We start from the raw sequence: 22,738 nt of genomic DNA on the forward strand, positions 1-22,738 counted from the left end.
TCTCCAAAAGAAAAAGGAAAAATGGGAGCTTTAAAAAATTAATTTTGGCCAGACACAGTGGCTCACGGCTGTAATGCCAGCACTTTGGGAGGCCAATGTGCACGGATCACTTGAGGTCAGGAGTTTGAGACCAGCCAACACGGTGACCCCCGTCTCTACTAAAAATACAAAAATTAGCCAGGTGTGGTGGCGGGTGCCTGTAATCCCAGCTACTTGGGAGGCTGATGCAGGAGAATCACTTGAACCCAGGAGGCAGAGATTACAGTGAACTCAGATTGTACCTCTGCACTCCAGCCTGGGCAACAGAGTGAGACTCTATCTTAAAAAAAAAAAAAAATGAAGAATTTGTATGCTCATAACATATTCAGTTTTAAGCTTGTAGCTTTTAAATCTTTTAGCATGTAATAAAAGCTGCTTAGGCCGAGCATGGTGGCTCATGCTTGTAATCCCAGCATTTTGGGAGGCTGAGGCAGGAGGATCACCTGAGGTCAGGAGTTCAAGACCAGCCTGACCAACATGTAGAAACCCTGTCTCTACTAAAAATACAAAATTAGCTGGGTGTGGTGGCATGCCTGTAATCCTAGCTACTCGGGAGGCAGAGGCAGGAGAATCGCTTGAACCCAGGCTATGGAGGTTGTGGTGGGCCAATATCGCACCATTGCACTCCAACCTGGGCAACAAGAGTAAGAATCCGTCTCAAAAAAAAAAAAAAAAAAGCTGTGTATACCATTTTAACCTCTGCTTGGGCTTCAGACTTAAATATTCTCTTAAACAGCAAAAATACCAACTAGGTTAAATTTAAAAGCAAGGAGAAGCATCATTGTAATACGACTTCCATGTGTATTCAAACTAGAATTTTCTGATGGTCTTCCTAAGGTAAAGGAGATAATTGTCATTACTATGACACAGCTTTTATGTTTTGAATAAACTTAGTTTGGAGATTCAAGTATTTTTATTATTTATTTTCATGTGAGATGGGTAATGTGCAGACCTCATAACAAAGTTTGAGGGAGACACATTGTACATGAGAATTTGAAGTGCTTATGAAACACAGAAGCAGAGGCCAGGTGCGCTGGCTCACATCTGTAATCCCAGAACTTTGGGAGGCCAGGGCACACGGATCACTTGAGGTCAGGAGTTTGAGACCAGCCTGGCCAACATGGAGAAACCCCCTCTCTTACTAAAAATACAAAAATTAGTCGAGTGTGATGGTATGGGCCTGTAATCCCAGCTACTCGGGAGGCTGAAGTAGGAGAATTGCTTGAACCTGGGAGGTGGAGGTTGCGGTGAGCCAAGATTGCGCCACTGCACTCCGGCGTGGGCCACAGAGTGAGACTCTGTCATAAAAAAAAAAAAGGAAAAAAAGCATTGGTTTCACGTATTCTAAAAATGCTCCTTGTTTGTGGCTAAATTTATCAAGTCTAGTTTAATCTCATATTTACACAGAGTTTAGTTAATTCTAATTAGCTTTGTTGGAGGTCATAAACCACATTATTAACCTTGAACTGACTCTGTGTTTCCTTGAGTTCCTCTGCATAGCAGTATGTCACCATTGTAAACACGTTGGTATTGCATTATGCTTCTAGATGAGACATCCACCAATATTTGAAAATCTCACTGGTCCGAGTGCAGTGGTGTTTGCAACTAATTGATCACAACGTTACAGACTTTGTTTCTTCTCCATTGCCACTGCTTCATTTGACTAGCCTTTAAAAAAAAAAAAGAAAGAAAATAGAGAAAATCTTAACTTATATTTACCTACTATATGTTGTGATTAGTTTAATACAAGGAAGTTTAATCCTTAATAATTACATTAATCCTCAACATTTATTAACTTAGTTCCGATGTAGTTCTTGTGTACTATTATATAAGGTAGACTGCTTGGCCATACTTGACTTTGTCTAAAAGTTAGTGCATAAATTAGTATTAAATATGGCCAAATACAAAAGTTTAATGAGTCATTTGAGGTCATTTAGCCAGAAAACTGCCTTAATGTTCCTGGTGAATGTTTTTCAATGTCCTTTTCCAAAAGTAGCAGTAAGCAGCAGTCTTAAAATAATTAAGGAGACATGGGAATGATGTTGTTAAAGTCTTTTACACAATGTATTGTCTGTCTGTTCCGTAAAAAGTAAAACTACTCTATTTGTGACCAGCTTGGGCAACACAGTGAGACTGTCTCTTAAAAAAAATTAACAATTAGCCAGGTGTGGTGATGCACACCTGTAGTCCTAGCAATTCAGGAGGCTGAGGTAGGAAGATCACTTTAAGCAAGCGTTTGAGGTTAGAATGAGCTATGATCACACCACCTATACTCCAGCCTGGGCAACACAGCAAGACCCAAATGGTTGCTTGCTTTGTTTTACCTTGTTGAGTGCCAGTGTGTATTTTGAGCAAAGCAGTGTAAATGGCCTTCTTGCCCTAGAGTCTTTCATAATTGAGCCTTATTTAATCTACCACTTTGACCATGAAATTTAACAGGTGACTTCTTCTGGGTATCTACTCCAGGTGAAGTGAGATTTTTTTTTTGACTGAGATGTCTAAAGCTCTTGGATTCCTGGTATTTCACCAGGACATCTTAGTAAAGCAGGAAGTATCAGATGAGGAATCAGACTTGAGTTCTAGCTCTGGTCTGGCCACTAACATTGATATGATCTTGGGCAAGTTAGTTCCTGCCTGGGTTTCATTACCTTTAACTGAGGAGGTTGAAATAGATGATTTCTCATGTCTCTTCTACTCCTAAATTCTATGATTTTAGGGAGAAAATCCCCTTCAACATTCCTGGGATATATATCTAATAGTCCCATATATTGTGAAACTTCCCTATTGACGATAAAGAGGGCTGGGGAAGGCTACAAGTAAGTATATCCTATTTTTTCTAATCTTTAAAGGTTTTCCCAGCAGAGAAAAGACAGTAATCAATGATGGCTTTTACAAAGTTTGAGGAAAGCTGATCCTGCAACTTTTCAGCTGGAATTTCGTAATGTAGACTTCAGCAACAGCAATTTCAAAACCTCTGCAGTTTTAAAAAATCTGAGTTATATACTTTGAAGATTTATCTTCCTAAATTTCTCTTTTATCATCACAAAAGTAAAAATTGCCGTCCCTAACTTGTGTCTCTGTGATTTCACAAATGAATGTAATATATGCAAAGGTGTGAAGGAATGATATAGTTGACAGTAGCACCTTGCAAAGGGATTTTTAAAATTCAGTAACCCAAATTAAACACAATGGGTGGAATTTTCCTAAGTATTTTGAATGAATATTCTGGGTCGTCTTCACTCACTTTGTCTAGCTCACTAAAAAATAAAGTATGTGGAATAATTATTGCAGGTGCACATTATTCACTCACTCCTTCACTTTTGAAATAGACTCCAGACTATTACTTTTATTTGTGTATGTTGAAGCTTTTGAGTGTTTGAAATAAAAAACTTCAAACTACAGATTCAGATGACTGCATTTCTCGTTGAGTTGATGTAATATTCTTCTTCTACTCATCCACAAATATGGACCCAAAGGACAAGTATAACACAGATGGGGAAGGTGCTATGAAGTTCATAAATTTATCTTTCCATGGAAGTCATTTTTGAACTGAGTTGTTGAATATTTTAGCGACGTCAGTATAGAATAGATGCCTGTGGGCCAAATTTTTTTCAAGGAAGGAGCCACTCCCTGCTGTTTGACACCAGATTCTGTACTGTTTTGTACACTGCGCTAGGTTCCTACAAATGTTTGTCTTACTGACCAGTTGAACATTTCTATGAATATAAGCCAGGGAGTTTTTGTGTTGCTTTTTCCCTGACTCTTAACCTATTTTCATAGGTTCTCTTTGCAAAGAATCCTTTTCTGGTCAAGTTTCTTCTTCTTCACTCATGCCACTTACTCCATTCTGGACCCTCCTTCAGTCAAATGTTCCTGTGCTTCAACCTCCATTACCCTTGGAAATGCCACCACCCCCACCTCCACCTCCAGAATCACCTCCACCCCCTCCTCCACCACCTCCTCCTGTGGAAGATGGTGAGATCCAGGAGGTAGAGATGGAGGATGAGGGAAGTGAGGAGCCCCCTGCCCCAGGAACAGAGGAGGATACCCCTTTGAAACCTTCAGCACAAACCACAGTTGTAACTAGCCAGGTAAGTAATGCCCTTTGGCATTCTGAATGATTTTGAGGACTGCAGCATGATTGACACCATGTTTTATTTTAGAAGCATATGTTTAAAGGCCGGGCACAGTAGCTCAGGCCTATAATCCTAGCACTTTGGGAGTTCGAGGCAGGAGGATTGCTTAAGCTCAGGAGGCTGCAGTGAGTCACGATCTCACCTCTGCAGCTCGTGCAACAGAATGAGAGCCTGTCTCAGAAAAGGAGGTGGGAGCAGGCTATGCTTAACCATGACCTTCAGCCACTGATTACAAATGTTTGTGTTTCAGAGTTCAGTTGATTCCACCATCTCTAGTTCTTCTTCCACTAAAGGAATAAAGAGGAAAGCTACAGAAATTAGTACTGCAGTGGTTCAGAGGTCAGCTACCATTGGCAGTTCTCCAGTTCTGTATAGCCAGTCAGCTATAGCTACAGGTAATTGTGATTGGAGCATGGTTTTTCCTCAATGTATTGTTTCTTTTCTTTTCAGCATTAGATGCCATAAAAACTAAAGAAATGTTAAAGACTCTTCATTGCAAAGACTGTCAGTATGCATTTATTTACTTACTTAAAAAACAACAACAACAACAACAACCACACACTTTTTAACAGTTTAGCTGGTGGTGCACAGTGGCTTACACCTATATTCCCAGCACTTCAGGGGGAATGGTGGATTGCTTGAGCTCAGGAGTTGGAGACCAGCCTGGGCAACATGGCAAAAGCCTGTCTACAAAAAAGACAAAAATTAGCCAGGCGTGATAGTCCGCGCCTATAGTCCCAGCTACTCAGGAGACTGAGGTGGGAGGATCACTTGAGCCCTGGAGGTTGAGGCTGCAGTGAGCTGTGATCACACTGCTGTACTTCATCTAGTCTGGGCAACAGAGCAAAACTCTGTCTCAAAAACACAAAAAGCGTTCAGCACATATCCTTTCAGATTGTCTTTTGTATATTTATGTACATTGGTGATTTTGATGTTTAGGTAGTTTAATGCCAAGGTATTCAAAATTAATATGTTTTGCTACTAGCAAATATGGCTATGTATTTTAGAAAAAAATATACTGGAATCATTTTCTATGTGATCTAATCCCCACTTTTCTTTTCATTGCATCTGTTCTTGTCATGATGTCCTTTTTATAGTATAATTTTATGTTTTCTGTGTTAGGTCACCAGGCAGCAGGGATTGGAAACCAGGCAACAGGAATTGGACATCAGACAATACCAGTTAGCCATCCAGCAGCAGGAATGGGTCATCAGGCCAGAGGAATGAGCCTGCAGTCAAATTACCTTGGACTAGCGGCAGCACCTGCAATTATGAGTTATGCAGAATGTTCCGTCCCAATTGGAGTGACTGCTCCTTCATTGCAACCAGTTCAGGCCCGAGGTGCTGTGCCTACCACTGCCATTATAGAACCACCACCTCCTCCTCCTCCTCCTCCACCACCACCACCAGCTCCCAAAATGCCACCACCTGAAAAGACAAAAAAAGGAAAGAAAGACAAGGTATAATAAATTGCCCTTTTTAAAAATTTATTTTTAAAAATTCTATTGAGGTTATATTCACATAACATAAAATTAACCATTTCAGACTGGCACCGTAGCTCACGCCTGTAATCCCAGCACTTTGGGAGGCCAAGGTGGGCAGATCACTTGAAGTCAGGAGTTCGAGACCAGCCTACCCAACATGGTGAAACCCCGTCTTTACTAAAAATACAAAAGTTAGCCGGGCCTGGTGGCGGATGCCTGTAATCCCAGCTACTCGGGAGGCTGAGGCAGGAGAATCGCTTGAACCCAGGAGGCAGAGGTTGCAGTGAGTTGGGTCATGGCACTGCACTCCAGCCTGGGTGACAGCAAGACTCCGTCTCAAAAAAAAAAAAAAAAGAAAAGAAAAGAAATTGAAATGTCCATCTTATTTTCTCAATGAGGGGACCTTATTCAAAAAATCTGTTTGTCTCAAGTGCTGGGAGGAGAATCAGCTTGGGCCCCCATACCCAGTCCTCACATGAGTACAGTACTCAGTCACGTCAGCTCCTACTTGTTGAGCAAGCATCACCCAGACAGGTCTTCAGACATACAACTGCTTCTCTTAAAAAGCATAAGGATAAACTATTAAAGAGGCTGAGGCAGGAGAGTCACTTGAACGTGGGAGACTGAGGTTGCAGTGAGCTGAGATCACACCACTGCATTCCAGCCTGGGCGACAAGAGTGAAACTTTGTCTTAAAAAAAAAAAAAAGATAAAAATTGGTCTTATCAATGTCTAATATATTTGTCAGATACTCTCCCTAGGGGCTTGGGATTTAGCAGTAAATCAAACAGACCAAAAAAAAAAAAAACAACCCTCTGCTTTTGTAGAACCTTTTTCTGGCAGGGGGTGGCTTGGGAGTAGATAAGGGAAAAATGCATCTATGATAAATTTTTTTTTTTCCTTTTTTTTTTTTGAGTCGGAGACACCTGCCATCACCCCCAGCTAATATGGCAATTTGTTTTGTTGGTCTTTCCAGCTTTATTTTTTACCTTTTTTTTTTTTTAATCATTTGATAGGAACGCTGCATCTATTTAAAATTTGAAAACGGGAACACTGTAATTCTGAGGAGACAAGATAAAGGCAGTATTTTGAATTGCATAGGGTAGGGAGGTTAAAGGAAATTTATATGACCTGATTTTATAAAATACCACATTTACAAAGAGACAGAGTCTCAAAAGCAGGGGAGAATGCATGTTTATTATAGACAATTTAGACAACGAAGATAAGCGAAAAGAAGAAAAAAATTATACCATTATACCTTCTCTTAGAACTAACTGCATCATTGATTTTTTTGGCGGGGGGAAAGGAGACAGAGTCTCTGTCACCCAGGTTGGCATGCAGTGGCATGCTCTCTGCTCACTGTAACCTCTACCTCCCAGTTCAAGCAGTTCTCATGCCTCAGCCTCCTGAGTAGCTGGGACTACAGGCATGTGTACCACCATGCCAGGCTCATTTTTGTATTTTTTATATTTTTAGTAGAGATGAGTTTTTGTCATGTTGGCCAGGCTGGTCTTGAACTCCTGGCCTCAAGTGATCCACTCACCTTGGCCTCCCAAAGTGCTGAGATTGCAGGTGTGACCCACCATGCCTGGCCTCATTGATTTTTTTGAGACAGTCTCGCTCTGTCACCGAGGCTGGAGTGCAGTGGCGCGATCTCGGCTCACTGCAAGCTCCACCTCCCGGGTTCACGCCATTCTCCTGCTTTAGCCTCCTGAGTAGCAGGGACTACAGGCGCCTGCCACCACGCCCGGCTAATTTTTTGTATTTTTAGTAGAGACGGGGTTTCACCGTGTTAGCCAGGATGGTCTTGATCTCCTGACCTCGTCATCCGCCCGCCTCGGCCTCCCAAAGTGCTGGGATTACAGGTGTGAGCCACTGTGCCTGGCGGATATTTTTTTAAATCTCTTTGCTTTTTTTCATATTTAATTATGGATATTTATTTATTTATTTATTTGAGACAGAGTCTCGCTGTGTTGCCCCTGCTGCAGTGCAATGGTGCAATCTTGGCTCACTGCAAACTGACTCCCACGTTCAAGTGATTCTCCTGCCTCAGCCTCCCAAGTAGCTGGGACTACAGACGTCCGTCATCACCGCCCCCGGCTAATATGGCAATTTGCTTTGTTGCTCTTTCCAGCTTTATTTTTTAGCTTTTTTTTTTTTTTAATCACTTGATAAGAACACTGCATCTATTTAAAATGTGAAAATGGGAACACTGTAATTCTGAGACGTGATAAAGGCAGTATTTTGAATCGCATAGGATGGGGAGGTTAAAGGAAATTTATATGACCTGATTTTATAAAATACCATATTTACAAAGCTTTATAGTTTTTTTGTTTCTTTTTTTTTTTTGAGACGGAGTCTCGCTGTGTCGCCCAGGCTAGAGTGCAGTGGCCGGATCTCAGCTCACTGCAAGCTCCGCCTCCCGGGTTTACGCCATTCTCCTGCCTCAACCTCCCGAGTAGCTGGGACTACAGGCGCCCGCCACCTCGCCTGGCTAGTTTTTTGTATTTTTTAGTAGAGACGGGGTTTCACCATGTTAGCCAGGATAGTCTCGATCTCCTGACCTCGTGATCCGCCTGTCTCGGCCTCCCAAAGTGCTGGGATTACAGGCTTGAGCCACCGCGCCCGGCCCAGCTTTACAGATTTTTTTTTTTTTTTTTTTTTTTTTTTTGAGACGGAGTCTCGCTCTGTCGCCCAGGCTGGAGTGCAGTGGCCAGATCTCAGCTCACTGCAAGCTCCGCCTCCCGGGTTTACGCCATTCTCCTGCCTCAGCCTCCGGAGTAGCTGGGACTACAGGCGCCCGCCACCTCACCCGGCTAGTTTTTTGTATTTTTAGTAGAGACGGGGTTTCACCGTGTTAGCCAGGATGGTCTCGATCTCCTGACCTCGTGATCCTCCCGTCTCGGCCTCCCACAGTGCTGGGATTACAGGCTTGAGCCACCGCGCCCGGCCAGCTTTACAGATTTTTAACCAAGCCTTTTCATTTATAGTTCTTAAGAAATATGCCGGGCGCGGTGGCTCAAGCCTGTAATCCCAGCACTTTGGGAGGCCGAGACGGGCGGATCACGAGGTCAGGAGATCGAGACCATCCTGGCTAACACGGTGAAACCCCGTCTCTACTAAAAAGTACAAAAAACTAGCCGGGCGAGGTGGCGGGCGCCTGTAGTCCCAGCTACTCCGGAGGCTGAGGCAGGAGAATGGCGTAAACCCGGGAGGCGGAGCTTGCAGTGAGCTGAGATCCGGCCACTGCACTCCAGCCTGGGCGACAGAGCCAGACTCCATCTCAAAAAAAAAAAAGAAATTTATGGCAAGAACTTGGAATGGTATTTACTTTCTTTTTTAAAGTGTGCATATTCTTTAGAACTGGGAAAAAGATCCTGACCTCCATTGTAGAGGACTCTTATCTTTATTTTATGTTTTATATTCCTTTTGACCTTTAACCTTCGTTACAGGCAAAGAAGAGTAAAACCAAAATGCCATCTTTGGTAAAAAAGTGGCAGAGTATCCAGCGTGAGTTAGATGAAGAGGACAATTCTAGTTCCAGTGAAGAGGATCGAGAATCAACTGCACAGAAGCGAATTGAAGAGTGGAAACAGCAGCAGCTGGTTAGGTAAAAGAAAAGGGAACACAGGCCGGGCGCGGTGGCTCAAGCCTGTAATCCCAGCACTTTGGGAGGCCGAGACGGGCGGATCACGAGGTCAGGAGATCGAGACCATCCTGGCTAACACAGTGAAACCCCGTCTCTACTAAAAACACAAAAAAAAACTAGCCGGGCGAGGTGGCGGGCGCCTGTAGTCCCCGCTACTTGGGAGGCTGAGGCAGGAGAATGGCGTAAACCCGGGAGGCGGAGCTTGCAGTGAGCTGAGATCCGGCCACTGCACTCCAGCCCGGGCGACAGAGCAAGACTCCGTCTCAAAAAAAAAAAAAAAGAAAAGAAAAGGGAACACAGATGAGATGGGGTTTTAGACTAGGTTGAGACCTACTATGAGATGGAGTAGGTTGTGGTTGTTATAGATGCATTAGAATAGACATATTCTTAAAATCACAGCTTGTAAATTTATCTAAATGTTTCTTATTTATAAACATGTTTAATGCCTTATAGAAATTATGGTCTAGCCTTTTTTCAAAATCAGAAACAACTGAGTTGTATTTTGTCCAGTTGATTGTTGATCTTAGGGAAAGACCTATCTCAACTCAGTACATCATTTACTATCTAGATCCAGTGGAACCTTTTATGCACACACACACAACATATAAACTTATTTTACAAATAATTTATAGAATTAGACCCTTTTATACACACACACATTAACTTATTTTACAAATAATTTACAGTATTAGAATAAAGTTTTCCCCCTATCCCTATATTTCAGTCAAGCAAGGTAGAATACAGAGCTGCCTTCTGAATTGCACTTATTCTAGAATAGAAGTTAATGAGTGAGCACACCACACTAGGAACTAATGAACCTCTTTTAGGTAAGAAAATCCTTCACTACCTTGCTTGACTAGAATAAAAGGATAGGGAGAACTGGCTTCAAGTAATCGCGCCTCAGCCTCCCAGAGTGTTGAGATTATAAGTGAGCCACCACACTCAGGTTAGAAATGTTTTTTATGATGAAAGCACATGTTGGGCCGGGCGCGGTGGCTCATGCCTGTAATCCCAGCAGTTTGGGAGGCCAACGCAGGCAGATTATGAGATCAGGAATTCAAGACCAGCCTGGTCAACATGGTAAAACCCTATCTTTACTAAAAGTACAAAAATTAGTTGGGCCTGGTGGCGAACGCTTGTAATCATTGAGGCAGAAGAATTGTTTGAACCCACGAGGCGGAGGTTGCAGTGAGCCAAGACTGTGGTTTTGCACTCCAGCCTGGACAACACAGCAAGACTCCATCGCAAAAAAAAAAAAAAAACACACATGTTGGCTGGGCACTATGGCTCACACCTATAGTCCTAGATGCTTGGGAGGCTGAGGCAGAAAGATGGCTTTCTCAAAAATTCTAGAAATTTTAAAGACTTAAGACACAGCAAATACAATTTTTTATTTCATATTTTCCTTGTTTTAAATGTATACATTCTGAAATGGGCAGCATTCTTTGACTGCAACTCACTGTTCATCAGTTGTCAATGTATAAACTAGAACATAGCTGTCTAATACTGATGCCAGATTTCAAATTCATCTCTGATAGGTTCTGGCTTATTTTTTATTAAAGGATCTAATGCATCCATTCTGTTAACTGCAAGATACAATTTGAATTTTAATCCTTACAAATAAAACTACTTGAAAGAGAAACTCAAAAATATTAGATCCGACTGGGCACAGTGGCTTACGCCTGTAATCCCAGCACTTTGGGAGGCTGAGGCGGGTGGATCATGAGGTCAGGAGTTCGAGACCAGCCTGGCCAACATAGTGAAACCCTGTCTTTACTAAAAATACAAAAATTAGCTGGACGTGGTGGTGGGCGCCTGTAGTACCAGCTACTCGGGAGGCTGAGGCAGGAGAATCGCTTGGACCTAGGAGGCAGAGGTTGCAGTGAGCCGAGATCATGCCACCACACTCCAGTCTGGGCAACAGAGCGAGACTCCATCTTAAAAGAAAAAAAAAGTTAGATCCAAGGGTCCCTGTTGGTAGATTGAGGGTTAGATATATTTGCCCTGAAGAATCATAACTCCTATGGGCTAAGAAAAACTTTAGTAGAACGCGTTTTATTTCTTCAGTGTGCCTTTAATGGTTACTGGAGGCATATTTATATAAAATAAATAAGGCCAGGCAGGGTGGCTCACGCCTGTAATCCCAGCACTTTGGGGGGCCAAGGCAGGCAAATCATCTGAGGTTGGGAGTTCGAGACCAGCTTCACCAACATGGAGAAACCCTGTCTCTACTAAAAAAAAATTTGAAAAAAAAAAACCCAGGCGTGGTTGCGCATGCCTGTAATTCCAGCTACTCTGAGGATCCCAGCTACTTTAAGGGGAGGCTGAGGCAGGAGTCGTTTGAACCTGGGAGGCGGAGGTTGCGGTGAGCCAATATCACACCATTGCACTCCAGCCTGGGCAACAAGAGCAAAATTCCATCTCAATCAATCAGTAATAAATGAATAAATATGCACTTAGACATATACATAAAACCAGGAGAGTGTTTGGTTGACCTATCAGAATGAAGAAGTTTGATGAAGAATATACTGATATTTGGCTGAGAAACAAAAGATTTTCATAAACATAGATGTGATCAGGTTTTTAATTTCAGTTAGATTTTTATTTGCTAGGAAATGAATACCTCTGTTAATTTTTCTTTCCACTGAAATAATCTTTATGTTATTTTCACAGTGGCATGGCAGAGAGAAATGCTAATTTTGAAGCCCTTCCTGAGGATTGGAGAGCAAGACTAAAGCGAAGGAAAATGACTCCAAACACATAGTTTTTAAGTTTTTAAAACTTTTTTTGTATTATTACTTGTTTTGTGTTCAGTTCAAAGTCTTAACCAGTTTTATTGTCAAATAAACTATAAATGTTATGGGGGAGATCTTATAAATTTTCTGGGCAAGAGTGTATGCATACAAAGTTTTCACTTTTGTGAAATGTAATTTTTCTGTTTTGCTAAGGGATGAGGTGATTGGAATTGCTTTGACCATGCTGCCTTTATTCTCAAACTGGCAAACTTAGCATGTTAGGTATATTAACCTCATCAATCTTGAAGAACATGTGGTTCATGAGGATAACACCTCTGTAGAGGACTCCCTGACAAAAGTGAAGAATTCTCCTCCAGAACAAGTGCAATTCAGAAGGCAGCTCTGCATTCTACCTTGCTTGACTGGAATTGTCTGAATCTTTTTCTGACCTCTTTTCTCTAGTCGGCCACCCCTGAAGTGCTGAGGTCTAAGTGGTTTACCTCGTGCTGATAGATGGCCACACTCTTTAGAGTAGTTCTCATAAATTCTAGAACTGGTAGCTCAGTCGTTTCGCACACTAGGTGGCATACAAGCAGCAGCAGGAGTTCTTATCCTTGATTTTGAGAATTTCCCCCCAAGTATGTGGCAGTAAATGCAAAGAGACAGTCTGTGTATTAATGTCTCCATTGTCTTAACCTTGTTCCAAAACAAAATTCACCTCCTTTCTTTATGTGAATGTATTCTCCATAAAATTCCAGTATTTAAAAAGCAGTTTACTGTTCTGTACTTTCTATTGTATCACAATCAGGTAAAAGTCACTTTAAACTGAGGAAACGGCAAATTGTGTTTTAAAGCTCTTTGTATTTCTCCAGTTTCTGACCTTGTAAATTTGTATATATGCACTAATAAAGCTTTTTTTATAATTCTGATGGGTTATCCTTTTGCTCATCAACACCTGTTATTCCAATTATGTAACCAAGACTTGTTTTTTTTCTAAGCATATACAATGCAAGGTGCAAACATTTAAGAACAGCTTTCAAGAAAAAGAGCAGATCTTGAATGGGGAGTGGTGGGGCCAGTTTAGACAAACAGGCTTCTAGTCCCAGATGGTGCTATGTGATCCAAGTTTTGGGGTCTAATATTATCTATAATATCTAGATTGGTTAATAGCCACATTAGATAATATTTGACCTACTTAATTCCTGGCAATGATGTAATATGGTTAACATTTCGAAAAAAGTTGCTTTATAGCTTTTTCCCCCATTGATAAAAGTATCAGATACGGTTATATTCATATATAGTTAACCAAAGACACGTGTTTGAATTTTATTGTTGTATATTTACTTTTTTGTTCTTGGTTTTTTTTTTTTTTCCGAGACAATTTCGCTCTTGTTGCCCAGGCTGGAGTGCAATGGCGCGATCTAGGCTCACTGCAACTTCCACCTCCCGGATTCAAGTGATTCCCCTGCTTCAACCTCCCGAGTAGCTGGGATTACAGGCATGCGCTACCACGCCCAGCTAATTTCGTATTTTTAGTAGAGACGGGGTTTCTCCAGGTTGGTCAGGCTGGTCTCAAACTGCGGACCTCAGGTGATCCGCCTGCCTCGGCCTCCCAAAGTTCTGGGATTACAGGCGTGAGCCACCGCGCCCTGCCTGGAGTATATTTCTATGCATATAATTAATTTGTTAAACCTAATCAAAATGTGTGATTTGAATTTGCTAGCTTCGTTTTTTTTTTTTTTTTTTTTTTGAGACAGAGTCTCGCTCTGTTGCCCAGGCTGGAGTGCAGTGGCTGGATCTCAGCTCGCTGCAAGCTCCGCCTCCCGGGTCCACGCCATTCTTCCGCCTCAGCCTCCCGAGTAGCTGGGACTACAGGCGCCCACCACTACGCCCGGCTAGTTTTTGCCCGGCTAGTTTTTGCCCGGCTAGTTTTTTGTATTTTTTAGTAGAGACGGGGTTTCACGTATTAGCCAGGATGGTCTCGATCTCCTGACCTCGTGATCCGCCCGTCTCGGCCTCCCAAAGTGCTGGGATTACAGGCTTGAGCCACCGCGCCCGGCCGCTAGCTTCGTTTCTTAAGATTTTCAGTGTAGAAGGTAATTTTTCCATTCTAGCTATGGAGTGGACACAAGGTGAAAGAAGCAGCAGCTCTCTTAGAGCAAAGCATGCACAACAATTATCTAAAGCCAACAGCAAACGAGCTTGGAAATATGTTGAAGGCTACTGGCATCGTACTCATCAATGCGGTTTCGATTCCCAGGTTGGGGCTGTAATGTATGAGGTGAAAAATGAGTCTAAATCGCCGCTGCCCGCCATACTCGCCGCAGACCTTCCCGGGGCTGCCCGCTCCCTCCGTGGGGGCGGGGCCTAGCTTGCCGGAAGCGCCCGGCCGCCCCGCCCTTTTTCCGCTTCCGGCTCGCGGTTGCTAGGCTACCCGGGCCCTCACAGACGGCAGTGGCTGGCGGGTGCAGCTAGTTTGTCCTCTTACCCACGCACTGCTTGGCCTCTGTACCTAAGTGCGGTGGCCGCCTGCCTCGCTGGGGCTTCTCTGCCGCACCCATCCGTGCTGCTTGGGACGGGCCAGGGCGCGAAGGCGGTCGCACCCATCGCTCTGCCCTCCTGAGAAGTTTCTGTTCTCCTTCCCCCTTCCTACGCTTAGGAAACCCCCTCACCACCTGCCCCGGACCAGGTTCCTCTGAACCCTAAAGGGCCCGCTCTCCCAACCCCCTGACCTTTTTCCATCGACACTGACCGAGACGACTCCGTCGCGTGCTCCCATCCCCATTTCTTTCACTTTCCTGTGGCGACCATCTCCCTTCTCAGGGAAAGGGAACCATGGGGCCAGCACCTTGGGAAGAAGAGGCGGGAAGACACGCCGCCCTCCCTGTCTCAGGTGCACCTCTGGCCTCGGTGTGACCATCTTGTTGAGCTGCGGAGAAGCTGGGTTGGCAGGTTTTTCTGAAGTCAAGGGGGAGCTGGGGGGCGCCCGGGGAGGTATTTTCACTTGTCCTGTTCTGGCTTTGTAGCTTCTCGTGTGTAATCAGCTGCCTATTTGGAAATTGGGCAGGATTTGCGACTGGACGCTAATGTCACTGACTAGTTTTCATCCTATCATCCAGAAGTAACATGTTCCCAGCCTTGGAAACGCACCTAAAGCAGGTCGGTACACAGCACAGAAAGCCACAGAAATTTCTTCGGGGAACTCCATTTCTTCGGGAGCTCCACGGAAATCTGCTACTAGATAAGGGATGTTCTGGTGGCATCTTTTCCCAGCTGGAGATCTTGATCCCCACGATAGAATAATTCACAGGAATGCAGTTCACTTGGTTTAGTTTAGTTTAGTCACATGCAACAACGCTCGTGTACTTTTTGCTGAGTCCATTATGGTTTGAAAACATCTTGACTGAAGTGGCCTTTCCTTTCACAGACTATTCCTGATCCTTATGAAGACTTTATGTACCGTCACCTCCAATATTATGGCTACTTTAAAGGTAATACCATGTTCTTGTCTAGTATCACCTTTCCTGGACTCAAGAGGAAAATTGCTTCGTTAGCTGAGAGGGTTGCACTTAGGTAGACTAATAAATAATTTGCATTGACAAATAAATATTTTTTCCTCTACCATTATTGCAAAGTACTTCCTTTCCCCATTGATCTGCAGGGTCACCTCTGTCAAGTAGAAAGCATCACTTAATACAAAGATCTGTTTCTGGGCTGTCTATTCCGTTGGTCTGTCTATCCTTTATCAATATCACTGTCTCTTAATTACTATATGGCATTAAAATAGTCTTTATCTGGAAAGACATGTCTTCCCACCTTGTTCTTCAAAAGTGTCATGGCTGTTCTTGAGTCTTTGCCTTCCTATATAAATTTTACAATTGGCTTATGACGTTTCATTTTATTTTATTTTATTTTATTTTATTTTATTTTATTTTTGAGATGAGGTCTTGCTCTGTCACCCAGGGTGGAATGCAGTGGCACCATCTCAGCTCACTGCAACCTCTTCCTCCCAGGTTCAAGAGATTCTCCTGCCTCAGCCTCCTGAGTAGCTGGGATTACAGGCTCGATCCTCCACGCCCAGCTAATTTTTGTTTCTTTTTTTTTCTTTTTTTTTTGAGATGGCGTCTCACTCTTTTCACCCAGGCTGAAGTGCAATGGCACAAACTCAGCTCACTGCAACCTCCACCTCCTGGGTTCAAGAGATTCTCTTGCCTCAGCCTCCCAAGTAGATGGGATTACAGGCGCCAACTACCACACCCAGCTAACTTTTTTGTGTATTTTTAGTAGAGATGTGGTTTCAACATGTTGGCCAGGCTGGTCTCGAACTCCCGACGTCAGGTGATCCACCCGCCTCGGCCTCCCAAAGTGCTGGGATTACAGACATGAGCTACTGCGCCTGGCTGTTTTTTTATTTTTGAGATGGAGTTTCGCTCTTGTTGCCCAGGCTGGAGTGCCGTGGCGCGATCTAGGCTTGCTGCAACCTCCACCTCCTGGGGTCAAGCGATTTTCCTGCCTCAGCTTCCCAAGTACCCAAGTAGCTGGGATTACAGGCATGCACCACCATGCCTGGCTAATTTTGGTGTTTTTAGTAGACACAGGGTTTCCTCATGTTGACCAGGCTGTTCTCGGACTCCTGACCTAAGGTGATCCACCCACCTTGGCCTCCCAAAGTGCTGGGATTATAGGCATGAGCCACTGTCCCCAGCCTGCTTATGACATTTTAAAAGATTGTAGGAATTGCATTGAATCTGTAGATCAAATTTCACAAGAACTGGCAATTTTTCAACACTGGATTCTCCAATCTATGACTATAATATATATCTCCATTTACTTAGGTTTTTAATGTCTCCCAATAAAGATTTATAGTTTTTCATAATACTTCATATTTTTATGCTATTATAAATGTTGATCTTCTTAAAATTTTATTTCCTAACTTTGTTATTGGTATATTGAAATAAGATGGAGTAATATTGATTGTATTAGTATTAATTTTATTTCTATCAAAGAATGCTGTTAAATTTTTTTATTAACTACATTAGTCGTCACCCCTTATTATCTACAGGGGGGAGGTTCCAAGACCCCGGATGGCCTGAAACCACTGATAGTACTAAATCCAAATCACTCTCATTCAGAACAGACTTCTATCTTCCACCCACAAATTTAATGCCTTTTCCACCGTAACTAAGTACTTATGCACTGTGGCCATAACTTTTGCAATTTGAAGTATGACAGCAAAACTATTATGAATTTCTTTTTTCTTCTTCACAATTCACAGATAGATTTGTTCTTACCATAGAACTTAGCAACTTCAGCATGCATATATTTTATTTATTTATTTATTTATTTATTATTTTTTAGATGGTCTGTTTCTTGCCTTGGCCAGAATGCAATGTTGCAATCACAGCTCATTGCAGCCTTGACTTTCCAGGCTTAAGCGATCCTCTTACCTCTCAGCTAGATGGGAACACAAGCACAAGCCAGCACACCCAGCTAATTTTAAAATATTTTTTGTAGAGACATGGTCTTACTATGTTGCTCAGGCTGGTCATCATACGATTTTTTACTTTCCATACGAAGTCAAGAACTTCAGGCTGGGTGCGGTGGCTCACGCCTGTAATCCCAACACTTTGGGAGGCCAAAGTGGGCAGATCACCTGAGGTCAGGAGTTCGTGACCAGCCTGGCAAACATGGCGAAACCCTGTCTCTACTAATAATACAAAAAATTAGCTGGGCTTGGTGTTGCATGCCTGTAATCCCAGCTACTCAGAAGGTGGAGGCAGGAGAAACACTTGAACCTGGGAGGCAGAGGTTGCAATGAGCCGAGATTATGCCACTCCACTCCAGATTGTTGAAGTTTCAATACCCTCTTCATAGGGAGAGAGAAATTCAGGGAGGAGGGTGTGTCGGCAGTTGTGAAAGGTAGTAAATGATATTCAGGAGAAACGAATGAGCTCCAAAAATCATGTCCTGGGACAAAGTTCCTCTGAGCTCCGCGGAGGGGTGGCAAGCAAGTGAGGGGAGGAGCTTCACTGAAGAAAGGTTGTCTTATGCAAATAGTTGCCCAGGTAATCTCTGAGTTGCCCTCATAATTGATGAAAAGTCTATCGGGGTGTCGTGACAATTTTTAGTCTCCTCTTTAGTGGTTCATCTTTACTAGTTATTTGATGAGATTCCTAGGGAAGGGGTCTTAAAACAACTGCTTTTCTTTTGGAAAGAAGTTTCCTTAGTCAGATAAGGAATTCCAGAGAGGAGTCTTTTCCTGCTCTTGGGGTAGTGGGGAGACAGGAGAGGTCAGAAAGTCCTTGGTTCTGAGGCAGCTTCTAAGGCTTTTCTAATTTTTTTAAATTTATTTTTTCAACTTTTATTATAGATTAGAGGGTACATGTGCAGGTTTGTTACATGGGTAAATTGCATGTTATTGAGGGTTAGAACCCTTTCTATGTTTAGTTCAAAGTGTTCAGTAGGCCAAGTGCCAAACCTTTGGGCCATAATTTTTTTTTCTTTTTTATTTTTGAGACAGGATCTCGCTCTGTCACTCAGGCTGGAGGGCAGTGGCCTCCACATCCCAGGCTCAAGCAACCTCCCAGCCCTGGGCTATCATTTTCTGAGTTCTAACACAGCCCTTGTAGCTTCAGAATCTTTCTGCCTACCAAGCCCTTTCTCACTCCACCACACCAGGCTGCTTCTCAAGTCTCCTCTTTACATCCGTTTCCTCAGCTGTAAGGTGGGGATAATTATGCTTCATTCACATAAGCTGGAATATGAAAGCGCTTTGAAAAATGCAGCATATTCATTGCAAAGGCCTGTGGTGGTGGGTGGTGATAAAAGGAGTAGGGGTTTGGTATTGACCTAGATGTTAGAAGTGATGAGTCAGCCTTCCAGCAACCTTTTTTTTTTTTTTTTTTTTGAGGCGGAGTCTCGCTCTGTCACCCAGGTTGGAGTGTAGTGACCAGATCTCAGCTCACTGCAAGCTCCGCCTCCCGGATTCACGCCATTCTCCTGCCTCAGCCTCCCGAGTAGTTGGGACTACAGGCGCCCACCACCTTGCCTGGCTAGTTTTTTTGTATTTTTTTGGTAGAGACGGGGTTTCACCGTGTTAGCCAGGATGGTCTCAATCTCCTGACCTCGTGATCCGCCCGTCTCGGCCTCCCAAAGTGCTGGGATTACAGGCTTGAGCCACCGCGCGCGGCCACCTTCCAGCAACTTTAATTAAACTACCTATTTTTAGCGCAGAGAGGCAGTTTACCAAACTCTGCTACGCATCAGCATGTTCGGAAGAATAACCCTCAGTACCTGTTGCATGGCTCTCTTGGGGGAAAAGATGATTTGATACCAGACACCCTGCAAAAGGAGAAGCTTCTATGTGAGTAACAATCAGTATGTGTGACCTCTAGAACCTCATTGCCTAGTAACTCCTCTGAGTATTCAGAAGAACCTGCTCTAACATGGGAGAGGCCGGGGAGCAGCCTTGGCCTCTGTTTCTAACACCGTTCAAAACTTCTCTCTAAATCTACTTTGGATTACAGGTTTAAATCAAAATACTGTATTTTCTAGCCAGGCATGGTGGCTCACGCCTGCAATCCCAGCACTTTGGGAGACTGAGGTGGGAGGATCACTTGAGGTCAGGAGTTTGAGACCAGTCTGACCAGCATGGCAAAACCCCAGCTCTACTAAAAATATACAAATTAGCCGGGTGTGGTGACACACACCTGTAATCTCAGGACTTGGGAGGCTGAGTTGGGAGGATTGCTTGAACCCAGGAGGCGGAGGTTCAGTGAGCCGAGGTTGGGCCACTGCACTTCAGCCTGGGTGACAAAGTGAGATTCTGTCTCAAAAAAAAAAAAAAGAGTAATATGCCTGTCATGGTGGCTCACGCCTGTAATCCCAGCACTTTGGATAGCTGAGGCAGGCAGATCGCTTGTGCTCAGGAGCTCAAGACCAGCCTGGGCAACATGGCAAAACTCTTGTCTCTACAAAAACATACAAAAATTAGCTGGATGTGGTGGCAGGTGCCTGTGGTCCCAGCTACTGGGGAGGTTCAGGCAGGAGAATTGTGTGAACCTGGGAGGCAGAAGTTGCAGTGAACTGAGATTGCGCCACTGCATTCCAGCCTGGGCAACAGAGTGAGACCCTGTCTCAAAAAAAAAAAAAAAAGTAATACATCGATTTTCAGTTTTGATGGATAATGCTTACTAAGGCTGTTTGCATAGGAGCAGTGGAAAACAGTTCTAGCTAGCTTACGCAAAAAAATAATTTTTTGCAGAGACACAGGTTTCTTCTAAAATCTAAGGGGAGGAATGCAGTTGAACTTCTCCCTCAAACCAAACATTGATCCGCCCCTCTTTTCTCTATATCCCCCCTTGCTTATCCCCGACCTCCACCGCTGCCTTTATACCCCCACCCTCACAGTCCCACCACCTCCCATCCAAGCTATCATCATTCAGCCTTCTAATTGGTCTCCTGGCTCCTCTTGTTCTGTGCTGCACCCCCCAATCAACTTTCCACATAGCAGTGTTTTTTATATGCAAATCTGACTAGGTCCCTTTTCTACTTAAAACCTTTGAATGACACAAGATCTGAAAACCATAAAATACATTATTGATTTTTTTTTTTTTTTTTGAGACGGAGTCTCACTCTTGTCCCCAGGCTGGAGAGTGGTAGCACTATCTCAGTTCACTGCAACCTCTGCCTCCTGGGTTCAAGCTATTCTTCTGCCTCAGCCTCCCCAGTAGCTGGGATTACAGGCGTGCACCACCACTCCCAGCTAATTTTTATATTTTTAGTAGAGACAGTGTTTTGCCATGTTAGCCAGGCTGGTCTCAAACTCACAACCTTGGGTGATCGGCCCACCTCGGCCTCCCAAAGTGCTGGGATTACAGGTGCGAGCCAACACACCTGGCCAATATTAATAATTTTTTTTTTTTTTTTTTTTTTGAGACAGAGTCTTGCTCTGTCGAAAGGCTGGAGTGCAGTGGCTCCATCCTGGCTCACTACAACCTCCGCCTCCTGGCTTCAAGTGATTCTCCTGCCTCAGCCTCCCGGGTAGCTGGGACTACAGGCGTGCACCACGGTGCCTAGCTAATTTTTGTATTTTTAGTAGAGACAGGATTTCACCGTGTTAGCCAGGATGGTCTCGATCTCCTGACCTTGTGATCCGCCCACCTCAGCCTCCCAAAGTGCTGGGATTACAGGCATGAGCCACTGCGCCCAGCTGGCCAGGCTGGTCTTGAACTCCCAACTTCAGGTAGTCCACCCACCTCGGCCTCCCAAAGTGCTAGGATTACAGGTGTGAGCTACCATGCCCAGCCTGCTTTATATTTCTTTAGTTATGAGTGACATTGTGCAGCTTTACTGTCTTTTCAAATGTTTATTTCCTTTTATTTCCCCCATTAAAGTATGGGAGAAGGATTTAGCTAGAAATGCAGGGGTCCCAAGTGGGCATAGGAAATGAGAAGGGATGGGGATAGTGAACGGAAGAAAAGAAGACAATGATCCCTGAGACAAACAGGGCCTCCTCTTCCTCTTTCTAGGGCCTACCAGTTTATCTTCAGCTGTGCACAGACAAATAGAAGCCATCAACAGAGGTATTTCATGTCCTTCCAGACCAGAAAATTCAAGCTTCTTTTTTGGACTATGTCTTCATCACCTGCTCTTCCCACCAAACCCGAGAATTACCAGACAGGAATGGGATTGATGCCTGATGAGCACTGAAGGATCCTCAGCCTTTAGTTCCCCCTTTCATTTCCATTTTTTTCTTTTTTCCTCATTCCCGTTTTTTTTTTTTTTTTTTTTTTTTTTTTGGACACAGACTTTTACTCTTGTCACCCGGACTGGATGCAGTGGTGCAGCCTCAGCTCACTGCAACCTCCACCTCCCAAGTTCAGAGATTCTCCTGCCTCAGCCTTCTGAGTAGCTGGGATTACAGGCATGTGCCACCACACCCAGCTAATTTTTGTAGTTTCAGTAGAGACAGGATTTCACCACGTTGGCCAGGCTGGTCTCGAACTCCTGAACTCAGGTGATCCACCCGCCTCAGCCTCCCAAAGTTCAAAGTTTTGGGATTACAGGCATGAGCCACGGTGCCCGGCCCCTCCTTTCTTTTTTACCTTCCTGAAAGCCTTTCTTTTCTTCCCTTTTTTTCTGATTCTTTCTTCTGCCCCAACTCACGCTTTATCTCACCTTCCTCTTTCCATCTTCTTTATGTCTCTCTTTCCTTGGTATGGTAATATTATGGTCCTGAAATTTTATTTGTAGGTTATTTCACTATAGTTGGTAAAAAAGAAGAAAAAAAGAATAAAGTTGTATGTACTTTTTTCTAAAATGGCAATGGGTATATTGAAATTCCCTGTCTTGCCACTAGCTAAACAAAAATAATAAAGCACATTAAGTAACTTCTTATTCATTGTAACCAACTGTTGAAATGTCTTGGACCATTAAATTTAATTTTTTTAAAAAAAGGCTTTTTATTTACCCTAAAGTTTTATATTTAAACATTTAATAGACTGTGCAAAATTTTAACATTTTTTAATTTTGAGCCTGTTATTCTGGACTAAATCTTCTTGAAGGAGAAACATGTCAAATAATCATGTATCTGTGCTCATATTTTAATATAATGCTTAAAATAGTTCCATTGTTATAGATGAACAGTAAAGTTCCCAAGGAGGAAAAGGAAGATATTCACTTACTCTCTTTCCCT

The 22,738-nt window shown here is 43.4% G+C and overlaps 2 protein-coding genes and 1 pseudogene across 5 annotated transcripts in view; 2 read left to right on the top strand and 1 right to left on the bottom strand.

The window, feature by feature from the left end:
- Positions 1-12,971, top strand: part of FNBP4 (formin binding protein 4) — a 53,843-nt gene extending 40,872 nt beyond the window's left edge. For all 4 annotated transcript variants that reach the window (XM_073016272.1, XM_037999324.2, XM_037999323.2 and 1 more), the window contains 5 exons: positions 3,820-4,130; positions 4,426-4,570; positions 5,298-5,635; positions 9,111-9,268; positions 11,981-12,971. In XM_073016272.1, the coding sequence (XP_072872373.1) occupies positions 3,820-4,130; positions 4,426-4,570; positions 5,298-5,635; positions 9,111-9,268; positions 11,981-12,071 (1,043 nt within the window). In that variant the 3' untranslated portion in view covers positions 12,072-12,971. The remainder of the gene's footprint in view (positions 1-3,819; positions 4,131-4,425; positions 4,571-5,297; positions 5,636-9,110; positions 9,269-11,980) is intronic.
- Positions 969-1,060, bottom strand: LOC119624664 (small nucleolar RNA U13; annotated as a pseudogene).
- Positions 12,972-14,467: 1,496 nt separating the features above from the next.
- Positions 14,468-22,738, top strand: part of AGBL2 (AGBL carboxypeptidase 2) — a 100,952-nt gene continuing 92,681 nt past the window's right edge. Inside the window, 5 exon segments of the mRNA XM_037999326.2 lie at positions 14,468-14,935; positions 15,069-15,201; positions 15,470-15,533; positions 19,271-19,405; positions 21,573-21,626. Of these exon segments, the coding sequence (XP_037855254.2) occupies positions 15,169-15,201; positions 15,470-15,533; positions 19,271-19,405; positions 21,573-21,626 (286 nt within the window). The 5' untranslated portion in view covers positions 14,468-14,935; positions 15,069-15,168.

The sequence above is a fragment of the Chlorocebus sabaeus genome, chromosome 1 (genome assembly GCF_047675955.1).
Source record: "Chlorocebus sabaeus isolate Y175 chromosome 1, mChlSab1.0.hap1, whole genome shotgun sequence".
NCBI classification, from domain to species: domain Eukaryota; kingdom Metazoa; phylum Chordata; class Mammalia; order Primates; family Cercopithecidae; genus Chlorocebus; species Chlorocebus sabaeus.